Here is a 26,647-nt window from a genome sequence, read left to right on the forward strand (position 1 = left end):
TATAGTATCGTGACGCATTTTGGGACGAAAAAAATAGCGGAATGTCATCATGTTTACATAATCAATAGACCGGAGTTCTATGTTTATGTATACTGCCCCATCTTCTCCGCACTTTCTTCCTTCCCACTACGAGTACTCCCGCGCCTTTCCTCCGCTCCAATGAGTAGTCCCCGCACCCCGTGCCCCCCTCTATCACCATGAGTTAGATCCTAATATTCCTATTTCAGTTGTTTGTCCACGATGGTAATTCTTGTCGTTCTAACAATCATTTTAACATTAAAATAGATCTTATTGAATTTATTGGAACAACATCAAAGTCATTATTTAAAAAAATTATCAAAAATGGTTGGTTCAAATTTATCTGGCTTTACAATTCCTGAAAAAATTCAATATTTGTTACAATTATGGGAAACTTCGCGTTACCTTCATTTAATAAAAAAAAAAATTATTAAAGTTTATTAGAGAAAATAATTTTAAGAAAATTAAGCCTAGTAATAATTTAAATATTACGAATTGTATCACATCGATATTGAAAAATTATTTATCATCTTTGTTCAAAATAACATAATCAGTAAACGATTAACTCAACTAGTACGATACACAAAACAATTTTGCGCTAATAATCCAGACATTATTTTCACGAAGGCAGACAAGGGAAGTATCACTATGACTCTAAACAAAAATACTTACATTTCGAAGGTCAAAGAAATGCTTGATAATCCGGATCAATACCAAAGTCATAAATAAAAATATCAATATCACAAAAAAAGTTCCACGAACTTTATCACATTGGAAAAATAAAAATTACATTTCAAATAATATGTACAATAAAATATCATGTAGCGAAGATAACTTATCTCATGCATATGCACTTCCAAAAGTGCATAAACCTAATTATCTCTTTAGGATCATAATATATTCAATTGAATATATTTTTCTATATTCATTTTTCTATATTCATTAGCTTCATTTTTCAAAATATTATTTCTATTCTGAAAATTCACTTAAACCTTTAAATCGAAAAACAATTTTCATCTTGTACAGAAGTTAAGAGTGAGGCAGTTGGAAACTAATTATTTTTTAATTTCTCTTGACGTCATCTCTCTATTTACTAACATTCCATTAGATTTGGCGATTGAGAGTGTGGCTAATAGATGGAATTATATAAAAAATCAACAACTATTCTGGAAAAAATACGATTAGTAATTGTGTACCTAAGCTAAGCATATATTTATTCTCTCGTCAGAGAAATCTTCGTCGATTTGTAAAGACACCAACATAAAATTAGCGTTTTTCAGCAATAACAAATTAAATAGATTCATAAAAGTACAAAAAGACGCTCTTCCAAAATTCAACAATAAAAATGTAGTCTATAAGATTTATTGTAAAGATTACGATGCATTTTATGTGAGACAAACATGCAGGAAACTTTCCGGCAGAATATTTGAACATCGTAGACATATAAATTGGAACTGACACTCACTCTGTAATTACTGAACATTGTATTGTATTTTTACATGACTTCAATTGGGAGAATCAATCAAATTTTAGATAAAGAGAAATTTTTGAACAAAAGATTGATTTCGGAAATAGCATTCATACACATGCAAAAGAATGGTCTTAATTTAAGATACAGAAGGACTGCATCATGCAGTGATGCAAATTTCTTTTGATTTATGTAGTAATTTGTTTAGATTTATAGTTTATTAACTTAATTTGATAAAAGTTTTATTATGATGAAAATGTAACAATTTTAACGAAACATGTTTTATATTAAATTTTTTCTTTTTATTTTTTTTTTATTATGTAATTCTTTATTTTACAATTCTAATAATTTTGACAGGTTTTAATTATTATATAATAATTTATTGTGGTTTTATCGATTTAACTTAATAACAATATACATGCACTTTGTTCTTCATAATTGCAAATTTGCCTTAATGTTTACTATATATCTCTTATTTCGAGAATAGTTCATATCTGAGTGACATGTCGTACACGGACATGTATTCTAAAAATGTGATCTTTATATTTGATTTTAATATTTCTATTTTTAAGATCTTTTTCTGCTTTTTAAGTTTTAATATGTTCAACAAAGCTTCAGTGCAATGCTTTATGTTTTGTGATGGTAAGTCATTTAAATTTACGCATATATTATTCTGTCAGATTATTAGAAAAATGTCAGATTAACAACGCTGCTTTGTCAATTTGCCTTAATGTTTACTATGCGAGTGACTTAAATATTATGGACATGTGAACTAATTATACTTGTATCATTCTTGCTGAAAAGGAAGACTCCAAAGAGTGTCGAAACGTTTAAAATAAAGAAGACATCAATCTAACATCTGATTATTAATTATTTACTAAATAATTACGCCGTTTATCATTGCTGACTCTCTTAGCTTACTATATTATATTCATCTTTTTGTATTGTTTAAAATTCGAGTCCTAATATAATTATTGTTATTGCATATGATATATACTTCCAACTTTTTTTGCAACGTCACTAAAATCGCATCCCGATTTTCCATACGTGTTCTGACGCCATGTTTGGAGCCCATTTTTATCCTCCAGTTTGGTCTCTTTCTTTTCAATCCATGCATTGCACATAGTGGCAAATGATGAGAGACAATGATGATTTGTCTATCAATCTCGAGAGGCCCATTTTATATGTACAGATTTTAAGAGTTTATAGATAATTATTAATAAAAATACAATATTGGAAGTTAAAATAATCAGTACAACTAAAGTTTTATATATAAGAGAAGCGACATCATTCATCCCCACTACCATCTCTAGCACATATTCAGCATCGCCATGTTTGGCCCGTTCTAGTTGACGAGTTCTGTCATACTCTGTTTATTACTCCATAATAATCATAATTAACTTATAATAATCATAATCATAATCCTCCGTCAGGATGAGGAGCAAGTATTAATGTTTTTTTTGTGTTTTCTTGTTGAATAATGTAGCGATTAAATAATGCAATTACAAATGTCACATAAAAAGCATATCTATTTTTGTATATTTTAGTCATGTGTATGTACCAGTTTAGCTGTAGACAGTTGTAGAAAGGAAATATATGATAGTTCTCCACTGTGGGCACAATATAGCTGCTTTAATTGGGTAGGAGTATCACCAATCAGAAATTGCGACGCCAATGATTCTTCTCGTATATATAGAACAAATAAAAAAGTAAAACCTCTACTACAAGGTAAAAAAGGGTGCTAAGAATATGAGAATGTGCTTCTCCAATAAAACTTAAGTGTCTAATCCAATTAATATTGGGAGTACAAATAAGTTTCCGCCGTTTGCAAAAGACGGCGCCACTAATAAACTATAATTAAAATTGTTTGATGTAAAACGACATATCGTAATATTGGATATCCGGCAACATCATAACTTTGAAATATTAGCAATTTTGTATATAGCATATATTTTTTTTTGTACGAAAATGTCGAGTTTTGAGCCGAATAAGCATCATTTGCGGGAACTTTTGATTTACTTCTTAAATTTGAAGAAATCTGCAGCTGAGGCTCATAAATTGCTTGTAGAAGCATATGCTTAAGTGCCTTAAGTGAGAGAAGTTGTCGTGAGTGGTTTCAAAAGTTTAAGAACGGTGAATTTGACGTCGAAGACAAAGAATGTAACGGAAAGCCGAAAGTGTACGAAGACGCGGAATTGAAAGCATTATTGGATGAAGATTCGTGCCAAACGCAAAAAGAACTTGCACTTACATTAGAAGTGACTCAACAAACAAGTTCATATCGTTTGAAATCATTGGGAATTTCAAAAGCAAGGGAATTGGGTTCCATATGAACTGAAACCGAGAAACGTTGAACGCCGATTTTTCACATGTGAAATGCTGCTTGTCAGGCATAAACGAAAGGGTTTTTTGCATCGTATAGTCTGGTGATGAAAAATAAATCCACTACGATAACCAAAGAAGAGGAAATCATGAGAATCAATTGGTTTCAACATCAATAGCCAAGCCGAATATTCATGGAAAAAAACTCATGTTGTGTATTTGGTGGGATCAGCTTGATGTCGTGTATTATGAGTTGCTCAAACCGAACGAGACCATTACTGGAGCTCTCTACTGAACACAATTGATGAGATTGAACCGAGCACTCAAGGAAAAACGCGCTCACTACTATTCCACGCATGACAAAATTATTCTCCTGCATGATAATGCTCGACCACATGTTGCGGCGCCGGTCAAAACCTACTTAGAAACATTCAAATGGGAAATTCTACCCCACCCGCCGTATCCAGACATTGCTCCTACCGACTTGTGCCGATCACTTGTTCCGATCGACGTATGGCCTGTCTGAGCATCATATGAAGATATCAAAATTTGTATCGATGATTGGATAGCCTCAAAAGATGAAGCGTTCTTCCGACGCGGTATCCACATGCTACCAGAAAGATGGGAAAAAGTAGTGGCTAGCGATGGGAAAAAGTAGTGGCTAGCCATTACTTTGAATAAAACATTGTACCGTTCTTTCATAATAAATGCTTAATTTTTTATTAAAAACGGCGGAAATTTATTTGTACTGCCAATAGTAATCTTAATTCTTCTTCAAGGATATTCTTATATAAAGTAAATTTATAGGAATGTTCGTCACTATAAAATGCATGATATCAGTACAAAATTACTTTTTTAAAAAAAGTAAAAAAAGCTAAAAGAAAATGTGCTTCTCGAATAAAACCTAAGTATCTAACCAATTAATAGTAGTTTTTAATTTTTCTTCAAAGATATTCTTATTGAAGCTCTTATTGTTTCAACCCAATATGTTTTTAGCACAGTTACATCGTGATCTAGCGCCAAGTGTTTTCTTCTTTAATTTTGTGATAACATTTGAATGGACAAGATAACGCAATTATGAATTATATTCTTTACTTAATTTGGTATGAGATTTAAGTTGGCCTGTTATTGATATCAAATCTTTTATACGAATGATACATATCATTAAAGTTGATATTATTTAATTTAATATCTGAATTACATTTAACTTCGCGCCAATTATTGATATCAAATCTTTTTACGAATGATACATATTAATTTTTTCGAGGAGTAGTAATTTTTGAGAGAGAATTAAAGTCTATTACTTAGAATAAAAGAGTTTCAATAAGAATATCTTTGAAGAAAAATTAAAACTATTAATTGGCAAAAATGAATAACAGAAGAGTTAAAAGCAAAAATTTTTTTTATATATTTAGATTCTTAAGAACACATATGTTTCGACTTATTTGTCAGGTCATTCTCAGTGTATACATGTCCATAAATTAATACAAATTTAATAAAAATTATAAAACGGTTAAATACAATTATATATAATAATTTTTGCAAATTATATTGAGTTGTTCAAAAAGTCATTGCGTTTTTTTCATTTGATTTTCAGGTATATTTAATATACCTGATATACGTAATGATTAATTTTCATTAATCAATGATATATTGGCCGTTTTGTTCGATGACCTTCTGCCATTTCCCGGGCAACTTCATAATACCACGTTCATAAACTTCCCATCCTTCTCTGCGAGAAATTTGTCTAGGTGCTGTTTGATGAGGTCTTCAGAAGCAAATGTTTTACCATTCAAGGAGTTTTGCAAGGAACGAAAGAGACGGAAGTCTGATGGTGCAAGGTCTGAGCTATACGATAGATGTGGTAACACATCCCAACTATGTTGCAACAATTTTTGCAAGTGACCAAACTTTTGTGTGATCTCGCATTGTCGTAGTGAAACACCACACCCTTACGATTGATTAGCTCGGGACGTTTTTGTGCGATGGCATCATTTAATTTCTGCAGCTGTTCACAATAGACATCGGAATCGTTTTATTCTTTGGAAGTAGCTCATAGAAGACTAATCTCTTCCAATCCCACCACAGCATTGATAGCATTACCTTCTTTCGGTGGATCTCCGTCTTTGCTTCCCTTTCCGGTGCTTCACCTCGCCTATTCCAACTTCTTTTTCAGACATTGTTGTAAACAATCCATTTTTCGTCGCCCGTGATCATACGCTTCAAGAACGGATCGTTTTCTTTGCGTTTGATGAATTGATCGCAGACGCTTATGCGATTTGTCAGATGAATTTCTTTCAACTCATGCGGTATCCAAACATCGAGCTTCTTTATGAAGCCTAGCGATTTCAAATGGCCATGAACACTTCCAACGGACACTTTTAGAGCGGTAGCAAGCTCCCGAATCGTTATGCTTATTTGCTTGCACCAATGCATTTCATTCTTTCATTTCATCGTCAATCTTGAAAGACCGGAGCGATGAGCGTCTTTGACTGAAAAATCACCATCACGGAATCAGGTGAATCGGTTTTGGCACTGGTGTTTTTTGACAACATTTCTGTCGTAAACTCGATGTAATTTTTCCCTTGCTTCAGTTGCTTTCTTCCCTTTTTTGAAATAATAAAACAGAATATGGCGAATATGCTCTTCAAAATTCTCCATGTTCGAAATGCAAGCACAAAACTCGACCGAATCGCGTTTTTTTTTTTATTTTTAGGTTGAGTGTCAACAATAAAATACGCGTAAACATTTGACATTCATGTCACGCTCGCATACAAATAAACGTAGACAACGCCATCTATTGGAATAAATGCAATGACTTTTTGAACAACCCAATAGTTGTACGCAAAATGATGGATTTCTTCATATCTGTTTTCAGTTGCAACAATGCAATGATTTCCGTCTTGTCATCTTCATAATTATATTCTTCTGTTTTTCTTTGTTAAATTAATTTGATGCATTGTTTTAATCACTGGATTATTCTGGCTAAATTTTAGAGGTATATGTTAATATCAAATCTCTAACTCAATCTAAAGATTTAGCCAAATAATCCAGTGATTTTATTTATCATGTTTCAATATAGTTGTCAGTTAAAAAAGGATTTATATATAAGAATCTCGAATATAACGACCATTCATTCATTGTCATTTTAATTTTTATAATTTATGTATACTTGCACAATTTTATGGAATAACTTTACATATTCAATTAATTTTATTATCATTAAGATAAATTTGCGACCAATGTAATAGAAGAATGTAACTATGAAGATGACAAGACGGAAATTGCATTGACTGAAAACAGACATGTAAGAAATAGATCCACTACTTTGCGTAACTATAATTTGCATAAATTATATTTAACTGTTTTATAATGTTTATTAAATTTGCGTTAATTTATCGACACTGTATATACTGAGGGTGACCTGATAAGTAGATCGAAACGTATGTGTTCTTAAGAATCTAAATATACGAAAAAAATGTTGGCTCTTGGCCCTTCTATTATTCATTTTTATTTATTATTATTGAGCCATTATAAGTTTATCTTTATTTATTAATTGGATTATTTATTAATTTAGGTTTTATTCGAGAAGCACATTTTCTTTTTTTACTCTTTTTAAAAAGATAATTTTGTTAAAGACCTACGAGCCAATCACAAAGGCACAGAAACTGAAGCTTTGGGCCTTACATGGGATTGCTTATTGGACTCGTTTAAATTTTCTCTCATCAGTCATTTTTTATTATTAGAAAAGCTCACTAAAAGAAACATTTTGGTGCATAGCATTAATTTTTTATTTTCTTGGTTTGTTAAGTCCAGTAATAGATAAAATATTTATTCAGGAACTCTGAAAACTCAAATCGGATTGGGATGAATCTATTCCATTAAGTTGCGATACGAAATAGAAGTGGTATGAATTCGAGCTGCAGGACTTGAAAGATATAAGCATACTAAGATTCGTCATATCAACTATGCAGCATGCACGTTTGGTGCTACACAGCTTTTCGGACGCGAGTGAATATACATATGGAGATTGTATCTACTTGAATAATCTCAATCAATAGAAAGCTTGTTGTATACCAAATCTAGAGTAGCACTGTTAAAAAGCATATCGCTACCGATTAGAGCTATGCGCGGCTTTGTTATTGGCGCAGTTGATGCACAAGATCTCAAGTTGTTTGTCATGCAGGATATATGCAATTTGGCTGTGGACGGATTCTACTATCTTAGCGTGGCTTCAATCTTGTTGTCGCTCATGGACGTCATTTTGTAACTAATCGAATAGGGGAAATCTAGCAACTAACGCCAGTTCAATATTGGCACCACGTTAGTAGTCAACATAATCCTTCGGACTCCCTATCTATAGATATTATGCCCAAAGCTTTAACAATTTTGAAGATCTGGGCAAGGCCATTCTGATTAATTCAGAACAGGGAAAGTTGACCACAAAATTCACTCAATGTCAGTCCTGAAGATGTGCCGGCAAGAAAAGCCAAGGCTATCGCGACAACTAGCTAAGATTTTGATATTTTTACACGATACTCTAGATTAACTAAGCTCATCCGAGTTATACCACCAGATTCTCAAAAAATGCGAGAAAGGCAAGAATCGCGATTAAAGATCCGCAAGCACCTTTTAAAAATGTCATTGAATGTGATTGAGCCCATTACGCCTGAAGAGTAAGCTTAGGTAATTTTCTTGGTGAAACTCATACAGAGTACATACTTTGCTAAAGAGCTGAAATCGCTAGCCAAATAGGACTTTGTAAACAAAAAGAGTCGCATTAAAACTAAATTCTTTCATAGATGAAGCGGGAATTTTAAGGATAGGAAGACGTCTTAAGGCATAAAGTCAATTCTTCGCTGCAAAATCCTATATTGTTTCCAGGTCATCATCCATTTTTCCAATTAATTGTAAGGTGAACATGAAAGGCATCTCCATGCCGGTGCACAGGCCATTCTTGCTACGTCAAGTATTGACTTATCTCGGCGCGAGATGTAGTTCGACAAATAGTCCGGAAATGCGTGGTCTGTTTTCAAAGTGTTCCAAGCCCTACTTCCATCATGGCAATCTACCATCGTCGGAAGTAAAGGTACTGGCCAGAGCATTTGACGAGTGCGGTATTGATTATGCAGGTCCATTCTATCATAAAAAAGGAGCCCGAAGAAATATCAAGTTAATAAAATGTTACATAGTAATCTTTGTGTGTATAGTCACTAAAGCCATATGAAGTTGGCCGTTGACTTATCCTCGGAGACATTCTTAAACACGTTCAAATATTTTATAATCAGAAGGAGCTGTCCATCGTATTTTCGGACAATAGTCTCAACTTCGTGGGAATCGAATGTGAGTTAAAAAAATTGACTCCTCCAAAATCAAGAAATACAAAAGAAGTTCATTGAGCTCGTTGCCAGTAAGGGAATCAGGTGACACTTCAGAGCTCCATATCATGAGAGGTTGTGGGAAATAGCGGTAAAGATGGCTTCTCCTATAACAACCAATTTTATGAACAACTTTAGGAGTGGCAAAGGGCTTTCTTATTTCTCTTGTAATTGTCAATATCTTCATGGAGCATTTTGAGAAAGAAGTCCTCAGAAAAATCAGAAGTTTGATTCCGTTATGTAGATGACACATTCGTGATATGGAGACACGGCAAAGTCAAACTTCTTAAATTCCTCCTTAAATTCCTTATTTTCCTAAACAATCAACATCCAAAAATCCACTTCACTATAGACATAGAGGAAAGTGGAAAACTCCCTTTCCTAGATGTTTTTGTCTCTAAGAAAGCTAACGGTACTTTAGGCCATCAAGTGTACAAAAAACCAATATAGATAGATATCTATATGCCGAGTCGCATCACTACCCAGCACAAAAACAATCTGTAATCAACTCACTTGTACATAAAGCTTTCACCATCGCTGACAAAGAATGTCTATAGATAGAACCATCTAAAACTAGCTTTACAGAAAAACGGACACGAAAGATATTAAAGATAATCAAAATAATCAATAAACATGCAAACAAAACAACGGTCTCTGACAAACAACCAAACAAAAAGATCCTATCCATTCTCTATATCAAAGGAACAATAGATTGGATTGTAGATAGGATATTAAACAAATGCAATATCTTCTATCCAAACTATCTTCAAACTACTCAAAAAGATAAGACAAATTTTAAGAAATTCTAAAGATCTCCACTCAGCTCCGCAGAAGTATACAAAATATCTTGTTTCTGCGGGCAAGTATACATTGGAGAAACCGAAAGAATGGTCTTATGGATAAAAGAACATTAACGTGATGTTAGGTTAAAACATGCCACGCAGTCAGCATTATCAGAACACATCGAAACAGGACATCAAATACTGTTTAATAAAACGACCACAATAGTCAACATTACATCATACCTTCCAAGAAAGTATAGAGAAAGTATAGAGAAGCCATAGAGATACAAAAACCCTAACAATATAAATAGAGATAATGGCTACAACATAAATAAAATATGGAAAACCATTCTCCCGGTTATTGAAGACAAATTTCCCCTATCTCTCTCTCTTCCCCACAATTCTCTTCTTTCCCCTTACTACTCCAACAAGTGTAATATAAAAGGAATTACCTGGAGGAATAGCTCAGTATCGGGCTGCTTCTCGTTCTGATGAAGGATTGCAAGATTCACGAAAATGTTGGCATTCCAAGAATGGATTTGAACACGGAGAAAAACCCATAAAGCATAATTTTTATATAGGAAGCACTCGTAGAAACCTCAAGAATATTTATTATAGTGTTTCGAAAAATTCTTGACACCAGATATTAGATTTTGTCAAATATGGTAAAATATGGTATTCTATTAAAAAAAATCAATTTGACATTGACCTGACCTTGGCGACGTCACCTAGGTTAAGCAGATCAGTAAATAAGTCTTTTTTAATCCTACTTTTGTTTGAAACATTTTCCTCTGCTTTCAAGATATTCCCATTTCTAGACTTTTAACACACTCTGTATATATAATACAATGTGTGTTCGCGCATGCGTACATGCGTGTGTGTGTGTATACGGATGTCTCAGAACTCGTGTACCGCCGATTATCATCGTATATTCTCCGTGAAATTCTAAGATGAAAAGTTCTGTATCAAAGAGTAATTCGAAAAGTAAAATTTAAATGGAGAGATATTTAAGTTGACAAATGGGTGCGCGTGGAATTCGCGTAATCAGGATTTTACATAATCGAACTGGCGTGAGATATTTCAGACTTGCATTGTCCCAAAGCATGTTTCTCATTACCTCTTTTAATTTAACTAATTAAGAATTGTTTGAAATAAATACATCAATTCGTTTTAACTGAAAATTTTAAACAAATTATTTAAAACAAATTATTTAAAAACAATAAATCGTTATAAACGTTATAAAATTTATAAAACATTAATATTAAATATTAAAAAGATTCAACAAATATCAAAATTATATAAGCAACGCTACAATTATTAAAAAAATTTATTATTGCTTTATTATAACAAAACGATTTTAATATTTAATAAAATTTTTAGTATTTTTAATATTTTAGTTAGATTTTTAGTATTTTTTAATAATGAATTGCAGATTTTAATAATAATTTAAAACTTTTAAAGCAATTTTAAGGTATTTTATGTAATTTTTCGATTTTTGAAGCAATAGAAGAATTTACAGAATTTTATAACAATTTTTGACTTTTGTAAACTATTTTAATGTATTTTAAACAATTTTGAGTTTCTAGAATTCTAGAATCTATTTATATGTTATATTTTAATTAATTTTTAAGTTTTTGTAGCAATGATAAGTTTTTTTAAACAATCTTAAAATTATATTGATTATTTTTGGGATTTTAAAATCAAATTGCAGAATTTTGAAACCCTTTTTACATTTTTATGAGTTATTTAAAGATTTACGAATTATTTAAATTTTTTTATTTTTAAACCAATAATAAACCAATAATAAACTTTTTTAAATAATTGTAACATTGCTTATATAATTTTGATATTTACACGTACTTAAACCTTTTTAATATTCGTTAAACAATATTAACGTTTTACAAACAATTTTTAATGTTTTTAAACAATTTACGGATGTTTTAAACAATTTTGATACTTTCAAAACAAAAATACAATTGTATTTTAAATACAATAATTTTTAACTTTAATCAGTTAAATTAAATGCAAAAAGGAAAACATGCTATCACAAGTGTCTGAAATACTTCGCGCCAGTTTCAGTTGTGTCGATCCTGACCACGAAAATTTCATGCGCACTCATTCGTCAACTTTAATATCTCACCATTCAAATTCTATTTAACAGATCGTTTTTTGGTACAGAACTTTTCGTCTTAAAATTTCACGGAAAATACATTGGTTATTGGCGGTACGCGAATTCTGAGACATCTTTATATATAGACATTATTAAAAAATTACTAACACTTGCAGTTTTCACACAACATCATTATTCAAATACACAAAGTTTTTTGTAATTAAGATAGAACATAAGTCACGATAACAAATCATCAAAATGACATTAAACTGAATCATGATTGATTAAAAACTTTAGTAAGCATTTTGGAGTCGTTTTAGCATCACTTTTATATCATGATGTTTTTTTATTCTATTTAGGATGATTTTTTAAATTTATTGCATACAGTAGATTTTAGAAATATTTCTGTTGTAATATTTCATGTGACATATTGAAGAATTATTTCCGAATTGTTGCACATGAAATGTGTAGGATTAAAATTTTTCTGAAAACTTATCGCAACAATCAATGTTATATGGGAATAAAATTTTATTAGAACATTTAATTTGAAATCATATTTATTAGTCTATTTCTGTTTATTATTACGAGATGAAAAGGAATGGTAACTTATACAATAACACTCTATACATTATTGAATGATATCTAGTATAGATTTCTAAGTATATATAAATATACTTATCGGATTTTAAACAATTTTAGTTTAAAATACATAAATGGTAGCAGTAAGATCATATTTTTATATTTATTGAAATAGTTATCTATAGATACTTTAATTCATCTATCAAAAAAATGAATTATAAACAAGTTGTATTTTCTGACTAAAGTTATCTGCATTTCCTGTAAATCTGTGAGAGTTTGTTGTCTGTTGAGCATTATTATAAGCAGTAAACATTCTTAGAATTTAGGTCAACTTTAATCCATTTTATAACATATAATGATAACGAATTATTTAAAAAAAAAATGGTAACTATAATGGATTATTTTTCTAAAATAACTTTACTAACTTTGTATTACTCCATACCTTAATACTTTTTAATAAATTTTACTGCTTATTTAAAATTCATTTTTTGTTTATTAAAATGTTTACTTATGTGAAGTATAAAAATTATCAGTTTGTCATATAACTTATAAATTTGATACTTTCTGTCTTATACAGCTACTTAAACTTTTTTTTAAAAAGTAAACTTACTTCGAGTTTTCGCCATCTGTGTATATTTAATGGAGTTTGAATTTCCTCTTCAAGTGCAGTGACTTTAAGCATTTCTTTTGTTAGGTTACGATTTAGATGAAAAACTTCTTGGCGCAAATCGCTAACGTTAAAGATATTTTTTGCTAGTAACATTTTCTCAGTTCTAAGTCTATTCACTTCGAACTTGAGTAACCGAATATCTTCTAATCTTTGATTGTATTGCTTCTCGCCACATTGTAATGTTCTATTCAAGACCTATGGCATATAAACATTCATATATACATATACATTTCAGACAAAAATGCTATCTACTTCAGATGTGGTAAATAATATTGCAGTTATATGTTTCAAGTTTGGCAAATCAAACCGGCACATATTTTATAAAAACTAAAAATTGTATTAGTACATATTTACATTTGAATATTATTAACAATAAGCATTTCGTATTAAAACGGCATTTTCTCCTCAAGATATGTAATATTTTATTCAAGATCTATGACATAAGTATATATGTAGGCATATGTGTTTCAGAAAAAAATCATATCTAATTTGTATATAGAAAATTCAAAGAAATGTCACTAGATAAAAATTTTTTTAAGAAACATTTGAAATTACCTATCTTCATACTATTATGCCTATTGAACATAGAGCTTAAAATTATTTCAATTACAGGGAATTGTAAGAACACAATTTTTTTTTGCATAGAAACCCCGTTTTGTAGCAAACATTTTATAATGAATAAATGGTGACTGTGAAAAAAAGAAGTTTTGATAATTATTTACTATAGAGGACTTAGCCCCAATGTCCTTGACATTGACATATTTCGTCAAATCTTGAATAACTTTGCCTTAACAACTAAATAGCAGTGTCTTGTAGTTTTTTTTGAGATACTTAGGATTAAAATATAACTTTAATACTAAAGTATAACTTTAGTATTATATGGCGGACGTCCCTAGACAGGCAGGGGAGATGGTGTGAATCTCGCTTCGCGGAAAGACCTACATTCCGTGGCAGGGAAGAAAATGGGATGGATTTTGCTTCGCATAGAAAGTCGTAGGCGCTGATACTAAAATTGCACTCTAAATATCTCAAAAACTATAAGAGACCGCCATGTAGTTGTTAAGGCAAAGTTACAACATGTAAAGGTCAAGTTACATATGTAAAGATCATTAAAACATGTACATAATTACCAAAGTTTTTATTAATAAAAGAAGTTTTCTTTTTTGTAAAAAAGGGAAAGAGAGAGAAAGTGATAAAAAGAGATATTGCTTGGCAAGTACTTACCATACGTGCCACGCAGCGCCACGAAACAAACCCTTGCTTGCTAGACTATTTCCTCCAATCCCCATGCTTTGAATATGTGATAGGAATTTGGAGGAAATAGTTATTCTAGTAATTCGGTGAATTGAGCAAAATTTTAGCGAGTGTTCCTTTTGTTCGTTCTCTGTCTTGCTCAACGAAACTTTCAAATGAAGAAACAATTCGCAAGAACAGTTCAATTCGCAAGAAACGTGTAGGAGAAGCCTGCTCTATGTTTTGCAGACTGCAAATACTGGCATTTCCTGTTACTCTTAAACTAAGATCTGATCAATAAATTCCGTCATTATGATTAATAAATTTATCAATTGTAAGATTGTTTTTTTATTTAAAAAATTATGTTTATTCTACATTCTAGTGTCACAGGATATGTTTCTTCTTGCAAATGTTGCTATGCAATAAACATTATTATTTAAAAAATGAGCATACAATAGCTCCTACCAGCTTTTACTAGCGGCATAAACTTACAATTATTAACAGTTACTATAGTTCTCCTACTTCAAATATCCAATCTTCATTACAAGTTTAAATTGGCTCTTGAAATATTAACAACAAATAACATAAAATAAAAAACGGACAATTAAAAGCCTTAAAAAGCCTTAGTAATTGGTGCACACATACAAATATATTTTGATAATATCTACTGATCTATTACATAAAATAAAATAAATAACTGAACGTTTCGGCTGTATTCAAGCCATCTTCAGCAATATCCAATAAAAAAATTGTTCACATTCGCATGTTCAACAATATAGTAGCAATACGTGTGCAATAAATAAGTCTATACAGATTCCCATGTCCGGGATGTAAGTAATTAAGTGTAAAAATTGCAATGCTTCTTATATTGGACAGACAGACCGAAAATTAAAGAATAAATGAACGTAAAAATGACATCAATAAAAAGAATGATAATTTGTCTGTCATTTCTGAACATAGATTGCAATCTGAATATAAAATTTTGGATAATGAGAGATATATTGGGAAAAAATTAGTATCTGAAATGCTTCATATTAAAATTCAGAAAAATGGCCTAAAATTTGAAATCAGACACTGAGTTCTTACACCATGCTTACACGAACATAATCAATAAATTTTAATTGGAATACTTAAACGACTATCTAGATTATTTTTCAATCCGATGATTTTTGACAACTTTATTTGTTTCCCTCCTTCCCAATGTTCTCTTACCTCAGTCGACTTTTCTTTGATTCTACGAACGCTATGTCGCTTTTAAGAGATTATTTTATTTTATCTTTTTGATTTCAAATTATGTTTTATTATAATATTGTGCAATTATGGGTTGCAGTAGGTCTCTTTATAGTTTTTATTCCTTTTTTCCAATAATATTCTTGTTAATGATTATGTTTGATTTAGCTCACACTTAGCTTATCAACTAATTGATGATTACTTACAGACATGGGAATCTGTATAGACTTACTTATTGCACACGTATTGTTACTACATTGTTGAACATGCGAATATGAACAATTTTTCTATGAAGATTGCTGAAGATCGCTTGAATATAGTCGAAACGTTCAGTTATTTATTTTATTTTATATAATAGGTTAGTAGATACTGTCAAAATATACTTGTATATGCGCACCAATTACCGCGTTTTAAGGCTCTTAATTGCCCGTTTTTATTTTATTATGTTATTTGATCCAATCTTTAATTTCAATTACTAGTCGGAGTCATCTAGATATCACTATGTATTTTCAAATGTAAAAAGTTCAAATTACATACATTTGCATTCGTAGATCGGCCTATGATAATTTTTCATTTTAGATGTTTAAATTAAAGTTTGAATTAATTGAATTTATTTAATTGCGGTTTGAGAAGCATTTCTATAAATAAACTCTTTAAATCTGAATCAATGGATAATCATTGATATCAGTGCCAAGTATGTTACTAGTAATCAGTGGATTAAATGTGAAATTCCTAACTTAGCTAATTTTTATTATGTGATCTAACTAACCTTGTTTTAGCGCTTAAATTAAATGAATGGTATTGAAAAATTGAAATTAAAGTATCAGTGCAAATATCAGTATTTTAATTATATAATAATGCTTAAAGATTCTTCCTTTTTTTAGTTGAACTTTACTAATTATTAGTGTCAAGTATGTCACTGGGTAATTAGTGACTATTCACTGATTCAAATTTAGAGAAAAGTTTGATTTGAAATTAGCTCCAATTGCATTATCTGGTTAAATCGCGATTAATATAAATGCTGTCTTTAAATTATTAAATAAAGAAATGTTCGAATATGACTTATATTAAAACTGATATTTTTATTAGATATGGTGCTCGCTTGTTGCGTCGAGTGATTGCTTAATGCTCTAAATACGGGTTCAATTCCATCTGCGTTCACATATTTTGATTTTATGCACTTAAATAGCCAAAAAGGCTCTACTTGATGATTAAGGCATCTTTGATTATCAATGTCGTTAAAGATTATAGATCCCATATATCTGTTAAGCACTCTCCAAAAAATTAAAATGGCACGTATGCCAGAATTAAGAACTTTTTATATTATTATATGTTCTATTGCTAATTTTTGTGTTTGAATGGTTTAGTAGAAAATAACAATTGAAGATGGAGATGTTGACTTAACATTAAGCAACTTCTTCTTTAAATTATAGAATTAAAAAATTAGTGTAGTACAATTAAGTGTTTTTTTAATGTGCTTTTAAAATAATAAATTGAAATTAATGTAACTTGACGTTTTAAAAGATACATGCCAATAAAATTCCATATAACATCTGTACAACAATAAAGCACTAAAATACAAATAGCGAATTATAAGCTCAAATTGTTCTTCCACTTTTGTGCTTTCAAAATATGCACAAAAAGTTTGGTACTTATTTTAACCGGTCAATCATCTCGAAGTGATCATCCATCCTCACCTTACAAGACTAAAGTACTAGTTACTACACACAGACAGCGAATTAATTACATGCTTAAAATGTTCACTTATTTATGTGCTCTCCAAATGTGCATAACGAAATTTTGGTAAATCGCTCTCGATGTGACCTACTAATTACATTACTATTTCCTTGTACTTCGTTTAAAGACTAATTATATTATTATCGTAATATTATTTTCTTTAATTGATTTTCTCTTGATATATAAAACATAGTTTAAAAATTATTTGTAAGTTCAATGATTAAATAGTTGGTTTATACTGAAAAATTTACAAATTATCGTAATTTTATTATTTTCAAGTATTAATTAAAAAATGTAATTCGGTCTTCAAATAAATTTCGAAATGGCTGAATTTAATTGATTTATCGAAATATAAGCGTTATGCGAACTGCACTCATAATAATAAAATTTTTTAATTTATTTATATTTATTTATTAATCAAATGGTCATCAGACCACGTTCCAACTTTTATTGCGCGACAAGCGACTGTTTCATGTCCATGCAGGTTGTTGAGTGGCAGAAGCCTGAGAAGCCGTTAATTCGGTTACATTTTATTGGATGTGTGTGCGAATCTGGATTGTTATATCTGTGATAAGTTCTGACAGATTATTCAGCAATGGAAGAAAAGTTCTAGTTTTATCAGTTATTACTATTTTTGAGGTTAACCTCTCTTGGTAAGATAGCTGCATTCTTTCAAGAAATATTTCTCTGACCTCAGTTCCATAATGTATTTTTTAAAGATCTTTTCGACGTCTGTAAAAAGGAAACTGTAGAGAAAAATTAAAAAAACAGCTATAAAAGTTTAATTTAAAACAGATTAATTGTTCATGAGAATCAATAAGATCTACATACAGTCATCAGACAGTAATTTAGAATATGAAACGTCATCTAATCCCAAAGAGACAGAAGCTTGTTTTTCATATTTTAGCGAGGAATATGATATTGCAGAAAATAATTGTGATGATACGATCAAGAACAAATTGAAGATGTTCATGTTGAAAATGATGTGCAAAGTATATCAAGTGACGATAGTTTTGAGTCTGCGAAAAGTGAAGCTGAAAATATGACAGTTCTTAAAAATGTTGCTGAAACAGAACAATGTTATTAAGGCATTAGGAACATGAGTTCTGAGACAGGTGCCCTTTCCATGTTAAAAGTTGATGATTTATCGTCTTAGTGTAGGTTTTCCTAATATGTCTAAAAGTCACAAGTCACTTCTGAAAAGTAATATTAATTTAGAAATAAATGAGTTTGTAAGTAGAGGAGAAATGTGATATAAGAATATTAGAATTAATTTAAATCAGATGTTATTACAAGAATATTTGCAAATTTATGATATTTATAATTGATATTAATATTGACGATTTTCTCCTTTTTAAAAGTTCAAAAACAAAATTTTACCCAATTTTAGGTATCTTGTTGGTACTTTAAATGAGCCCTTTATTATTGCTATTTATCGTGGGAAAAGCGATTCTCAATGTTGAGGAATATTTAGAAAAGTATGACTGAATTAAAAAAGTTATTTCATAACGGCTATGAGTATGAAGGCAACAATTATGAAGTTATGATTAGAAATTATATTTTGGATGCTCTTGCAAGGGCATTTATTAAATGTTGTAAAGGATATTCAGGTTAGGTTATGTAGTTTGTGAAAAGTGCACTATCATTGGAGATTACATAATCATAGAATTATTTTCCTTACGTATAGAGGAATCTTTCAAAAATCTGAATAAATAACCTGAACATCATCACGTAGAAACGTCACCATTGAAAAGATTGGGAACTGGGCTTGTATCACAATTCCGCCTTGACGCAATGCGTCTTTTATATAGTGGTGTATTTAAAAGACTAATTTATTTTTGGTTGTTTGTGGTTAGTGCATGGAAATATCATTAATCGTATATCAGAGGTCTTTGTATCTCTTAGGGAATTCTGTCTCCAAGATTTTAATCGGAAACCAAGATCTCTAAATAATTTCCATTTCAAGGCCACGGAATTTTGTCGCATACTCTTGTATGATGATGTCATACATTGCTTTTAAGGATTTAATACATGATAAACATTTACAAACATTTTCTTCTTTTACACAGTACTGCTTGCATTATGGCTAATTTCACTTTTCTCATCTACATCTTGCTCAAAAATTCATTGAAATGTTTATTTCTCACTCAGTAGCTGTTTATGAGAAAAGTTTTGTAGTGTACAATGTGTATTCACTCACTTAATGTGAAGGAATGTGAAGAGCATGGTATTAAAGATGACTTCAGTGCTTTTCGTTACGAAAATCTAAAGATGTAAAAGATGTCTCTGAAGTCAGGCTATAAACCACTATAGCAGATAGTTATGCAAAGAAAGGAGAAGATTGAAATTGTTCTTATTTAAATTTAATCATATGCTTTCTTTAAAACATCACATTGAAATCATTCGTGGGACACAATATCATAAGGTTGCCATTGATATTGTTGTTTTTAGACTAGAAAAAAATTTCTATTTTAAAACGTCAAATGATGATATCATTTTGTTAAAGAATCTTGTTTATCATCGAACTCTATTTTTTGTTAGTTGCAAATTTCAAAAACATAAGGATTTTTATATATATCCACTACCTTCTCCTGAATTGGATATTATTTATGTTTCTCAGCTTCAAGAAAAGAAAATAGCATATTTTTTTAGCGATGTTCAAATGCTATTTAATTCCAATGATAATTATTTATTACTTCACACAAAACTTCATTGGAATAAAGAAGCATACACAGCATCATACAATATTAAATGAAACACATTTATAGTACATAGTGTATTATATATTTACGAATATATTTGTTAATTTTGTTTACAGTTTATTATATTTAATCAGTTTATTATATTTAAATTTCTATCAATAAATGAGGATTCAGATATATACATTTGACAAAATCTGTTTAAATATTGATGATGATATGTGTACAATAACATATTGGCCTCCTGATTCAAAATCTATCATACAACGTGAGGATCTTTTAAGATTGATTGGCTAAAATATTAGGTATGGGAAAAAGTTCGTGGCGTTTTTCCCATTAGATGTAATGGGAAAAACGCCACGAACTTTTTCCCACATCTAATATATACAAGTGAAAAGATTCTATAGTAAGGTTTTATTTTGTTTTCTCGTAAATATTAATCACAATTATTGAATAAGAATATGTTCATTCATTTGAAATTATAACAATTTTTTCTTGATTCAGATATTTATCAAAATACTCTTTCTGATTTTTTAATTGATTCTAATTATGAAATTGAGGTAGAGCAAAATATGAGTCGTGGAAAGAGAAAGAAAAAGATTTAGCAAATTTCATCATCAGATAATGATTCTAACATACCATTAAAAATTGCGAAGATCAGCATCCCTGCTCATCCTACCGTTACTTTCGAAACTAAGACTTGTGATGCTGATTTGAATCTCAATACAATTAAACAGAGCACTAGCACTAAGCTAATTGAAGAGGAAAAGCTACAGGAGAAAAAAATTAACAACTCAAAGAAAGAAGTCATCTTCTCACGCGAACCTAATGGAATTAAAGGAAACAATTCAAAAAGCAAAAGAAATTACTATTTCTAAAATTAAAAGACTTCCAAAATTATCAACTTTGTTAAATATAACTCTAAAAAACCCCTTAAAATCTATGTCATTATCAATATCTCTTAAATCTATCTCTTCCAATTTATTTATAGGAAGCCTTGCGAACTATGCTGAGAAAACTGTTCAAGAAGACATTACGTTTCCTTTGAAACAATCTTTGATACAAAATAAAAAACTTACAGACAATTCATTGTATCTTGATGATTCAATTTTAATACGTACACAGGATTTTATTTTAACAAACAATATTAGCCATACATTTTCTGAAGATATAGTGCAAAGCAACAGCAGTAGGTAATGATTCAAAACGTAATGATTCAAAATTCTACTTCCTGTCGACATACACTATTCAAGGAACATTTGCATAATAAGAATATGGGTAATATCTTGTTGTCATACAAATGTAAAATGCATATTTGCTTTTATTATGTAATATGACTATTCCTACAGTATGAAGTATTGCAACAATATTGCTGTAATATTGAAATTTTTATATCTCATTAAATATATTGCAACAGTATTAAAAAATATTTTGTGGAAAATATTGCAATTTATTGTTGCAGTGTTACAAGTCGGTAGATTAGATTTAGAGATATATGACATATATGTTGCTATAAAATAATATAATATTTCAATAATTGTAATATTCCAATAATTATTCCATTTATATTAATAACATATTATTATTGTGTGAGCTTACCATTATATTCCAAAACACATACGATAAAAACATATTCGGCTAGAAAGCACATCCAAAAAAATTTGAAAATTTTTAGGAGACTTGTCTATTTGACTATACTCACGTACTCTATTTTATAAAAATTCTGTATATTTTCTCCTTAAAAGAAGCGTATCCTTTCGTGGCGAGATCGCATACTTATTTATTGAATTGTAATATCGCTACAATATAGTGCAATATTTTCTACAAAATTAAAATTACATTATTTTGCAATATTGTAACAATATTTGTAATAAAATATTATAATTTCAGTAGTGCAGCAATGTCATTGCAATTTTTGTAATATTGTGTATTTTTGTAATATTGCTGCAATATTACTGCAATATTTCATGCTAAAGGGATAAGTTCGTAGTCCAGCATGAGAGGGACACACTACTCATAAGAAGAAAACGTCTAGCAGTCTTACAAAAAGAAATACGCAAATCAAATTGGCATGTCTCCTGGAGATTCCCAACCTTTTTTGATAATACTTTTCAGGCCTCCGAATGTTTTATATCATGCATATTTTAACAATTCATAAAAACTGTACTTATTGTAATATATCATAATGTACTGAATAGCTGACTGAACGTTCGCTGTTATTGATACTCTTCTAGATCATCCAATCAGACTTTCCGATATAGAAGAATATATATATATATATATATATATAAAACAGCAGTAAGTACTCAAATGAGTCTGCTGAATGCATTCAATGTGAGAAGCTTATGGAATTTCTTCAATGATGCCAAATAAAAATAATATTGGGAGTACAAATAAGTTTCCGCCGTTTTTAATCAAAAATTAAGCATTTCTTGTGAAAGAGCGGTACATAATGTTTTATTCAATGTAATGGCCATCGCTAGCCACTACTTTTTCCCATCTTTCTGGTAGCATGTGGATACTGTGTCGGAAGAACACTTCATCTTTTGAGGCTATCCAATCATCGATACAATTTTTGATATCTTCATATGATGTGAAGTGCTGTTCAGACAGGCCATGCGTCATCGATCGGAACAAGTGGTAGTCGGAAGGAGCATGTCTGGAGAATACGGCGGGAGGGGTAAAACTTCCCATTTGTGTGTTTCCAAGTAGGTGACCGACGCCGCAACATGTGGTCGAGCATTATCATGCAGAAGAATAATTTTGTCATGCCTGGAGTAGTAGTGGGTTTCCTTGGTAGCGTTTTTCCTTGAGTGCTCGGCTCAATCTCATCAATTGTGTTCGGTAGAGAGCCCCAGTAATGGTCTCGTTCGTTTGAGCAACTCATAATACAAGCTGTCCCACCAAATACACAACATGAGTTTTTTTCCATGAATATTCCATGAATTTTCCATGAATATGAAGACTTGGCTGTCAATGTTGAAGTATGGCCAGGTGGTCCCCATGATTTCCTCTTCTTTAGGTTATTGTAGTGGATTTTTCATCAGTAATTATACGATGCAAAAAACCCTTTCGTTTATGCCTGGCAAACAGCATTTCACATGTGAAAAATCGGCATTCAACGTTTCTCGGCTTCAGTTCATATGGAACCCAATTCTTTTGCTTTTGAATCATTCCCAATGATTTCAAACGATATGAAATTGTTTGTTGAGTCACTCTTAATGTAAGTGCAAATTCTTTTTGCGTTTGGCACGAATCTTCATCCAATAATGCTTTCAATTCTGCGTTTTCGTACACTGTCGGCCTTCCGCTACGTTCTTTGTCTTCGACGTCAAATTCACCATTCTTAAACTTTTGAAACCACTCACGACAACTTCTCTCACTTAAGGCAGCATCACCATATGCTTCTACAAGCAATCTATGAGCCTCAGCTGCAGATTTCTTCAAATTAAAGAAGTAAATCAAAAGTTCCCGCAAATGACGTTTATTCGGCTCAAAACTCGACATTTTCGTACAAAAAAATAAAAGATGCTGATACAAAATCGGTAATATTTCAAGGTTATGGTGTTGCCGGCTGTCCAATCTTATGATATGTCGTTTTATATCAAACAATTTTAACTATAGTTTATTAGTGGCTCCGTCTTTTGCAAACAGCAGAAACTTATTTGTGCTCCAATATTTCGGTAATCATTTTTAGCACATCTCTTTGAAATTTGTTAAAAACCATTACTGAAATATTATAATACAGCAATTAAAAATTAAAAATCATTAAAAATATTCCAAAAAAAACCTCTTAATATAATATGTACAATGCGTTGCACAAATGTCTGGAGTTCGATTTTAGAAGGCTATGTTTCGTTCTTAGTTATTTTTTACATTCACGATTGGATCGGATATTGCATCAGCGATCATGAATATATTGTAGTGTTAATAAATTGTATTTGACAACCAACTGACGTAACCTCAGTTTTGATCAATGAAATTTCTGAAATATTCCAAATTCCTTAATTGAAAAAAGTCGGAAATCGAAGCCTTTAATTTATCAAATAAGTTGCAGTTTTGAAGAAGTATTGTAATTGCTTTTACACTTGCCAATAAGAAAATATACTTTATGGTCCGTTTTTCTTACACAGATAATAAAATATAAGCGAAAGGTTAAGTTAATAATGCAGTGTTTGCGATGAGAAGTGGTTTATTGGAGAACAGAAAAATAATCCCAAATGTCTAATCATAAAGTATTTCAGGGCACCATGTTAAGAATGAAGTAGATTTAAATTGATGCTTAGGGGAGTAAATCATAAGTCGACGTTGGTTTTTCTTATTGCTGAATAAAGATTTATATAATTTATACATATTATTACATGTTTCAAAACAAACATTGGAGATACAAGTCGACAGATATATTTAAAATATGTATCAATTTCATGTAATATTGGGTTGTCTGGAAGTTCGTGCCGATGTTGAAGGAAAATTGAAACGCAGAAAATTTAAATTTTAGTATACATTTATTAAATTATATAGATTAGTCGGCACGAACTTTCCGGATAACCCAATATAATGTGATATATAATAAATGTAATATAATATATAATATTTTTATTTACATATATAAACGCTATGCGTAGCTTCGCTACAATTTCCAAAACAGTTTCGTTTTGTATAAAATTATACGTATGAAATATTTTATATATTAAAACAATATTAAGAACAATATTAAAATGATAATTATTTAGAATAGCACCTAAAATCTTAATGAAAATACATTTATCTGATGCGTTTTCACTTAAAATGAAAGAATGCGGTTAGCAAAAAAATGCGGCAGTCGGCCTTGTGAACCGAGATATTAAGCGTTAAAATTCAAGATTTTAAAGGTTAAGGTCTGTCATTTCGAGTGAATGTCATACTCGCTGCAGCGCTACGTATACGTAAGATTTGTTCTTTTCAAAGAAATAATGCAATAAAATAGAGTGAGACAAATTACAGTCATTGCTATCTCACTCTAACTTATTGTACTAATGTACTCCAGTTCAGAACTTAAAAAAAGAACAAGATCCGTACTTTAGTTTGATGCGTATGTGACTGTATTATTTTTCGAAATTTAAAATAAGTGAAGCACTAGCATTGTTGTGTAGTCACATATTAACAATGCATATTTGCGAGTTTATTCAATTAATTGGTGATAGAAATAAATTAATTTTTACTTCAACATGTGTGTGTTACCTTCAACTATTAATTGCGAAAAGTGTAGAAATCAATTACATATTAACAAGGAAACATTATTTTTTCAATGATGAAAAAGATATATTTTAACAAGTGGATCAAAGAAGAAACGAGTTCACAAAGAATGTTATTTCGTGAAAAGTGCAAAAATCGAGACTTGGTTAAATTAGCAATTTAAGCGTTGAAAAATTCTATAAAATTGTAGCATTTTTCCTAATGTTACGTCCTCCTCGACAAGAAGAGGAACTCGGCGTTTCTTCCGTTACGGTTGTAGATTGGTTTAGCTTTTGTCGCGAGGTAATATAATTTAATATTGTACATTAATAATACATATTTAATATTATTAATGAGAATTTTATACATCAACAGGTCTGTACTGGGTCGACAAACAGACCAATATACTTAGAAATCCAGAACGAATTGTTGAATTAGACGAATCAAAAATTGGCCACCGTAAATACAACGATTGAAAAGTAATTGAATATTTGGAGGAGCGAGAGTCGAAGAAAATTTTTATTGTATCGGTAGAGGATCGATCTGAAGAAACTTTCCTGGCATGTATCAAATAATGGATCATGCCAGGAACAACAATTATTTCGGATTGTTGGAAGTCTTATAATTGTTTAAACAATGAGGACTTCCAACATTTAACAGTGAATCATACTTACAATTTCATCGATCCAGATACAGTAAAAGAAAAAACAAAGATTTTTACGATTTATTCTAATTCAACATATTATAATGAAGTATACATTATAATGAAGTATTAAAATATTTTTTATTTACAGGCGCCCATACACAGAATATTGAACGTGTTTGGAGAGAAGTTCGCGCAAATATCCCAAGATATGAAACGCGAGAGGAATATTTGTGCGAATTTCTATTTAAACGCGCTCATACTAAAAGCGAAAGGATAGAAAATTTCTTTGACGTAGTCGCCGAGTTGTATCCTCCATTATCTGTAAAGGGAAAAATATAACTAGGAAATGCTACGATCATATATTATACATTTTAATGAAAACTTATATAGTTATGACTAAATTAAATATCTATTTTATACTTCTTTCTATTTAATACTTCTAGAAATTACTTATAAACATCGTTTAAAATTTTATTTGCTTCTTATTATTTAAAAATATAAATAAAATAAAAATATCTTTTTCAGTATTTGATAATATTGTTTTTATAATTTAATTAATTA

General features: G+C 30.4%; 1 protein-coding gene across 1 annotated transcript in view; it reads right to left on the reverse strand.

The window, feature by feature from the left end:
- Positions 1-26,647, reverse strand: part of LOC108687088 (cilia- and flagella-associated protein 58-like) — a 383,240-nt gene that overhangs the window by 84,556 nt on the left and 272,037 nt on the right. Inside the window, exon 12 of the mRNA XM_018192691.1 lies at positions 13,268-13,522. Within this exon, the coding sequence (XP_018048180.1) occupies positions 13,268-13,522 (255 nt within the window). The remainder of the gene's footprint in view (positions 1-13,267; positions 13,523-26,647) is intronic.

Source organism: Atta colombica, unplaced genomic scaffold, assembly GCF_001594045.1.
Source record: "Atta colombica isolate Treedump-2 unplaced genomic scaffold, Acol1.0 scaffold20, whole genome shotgun sequence".
Lineage (NCBI taxonomy): Eukaryota > Metazoa > Arthropoda > Insecta > Hymenoptera > Formicidae > Atta > Atta colombica.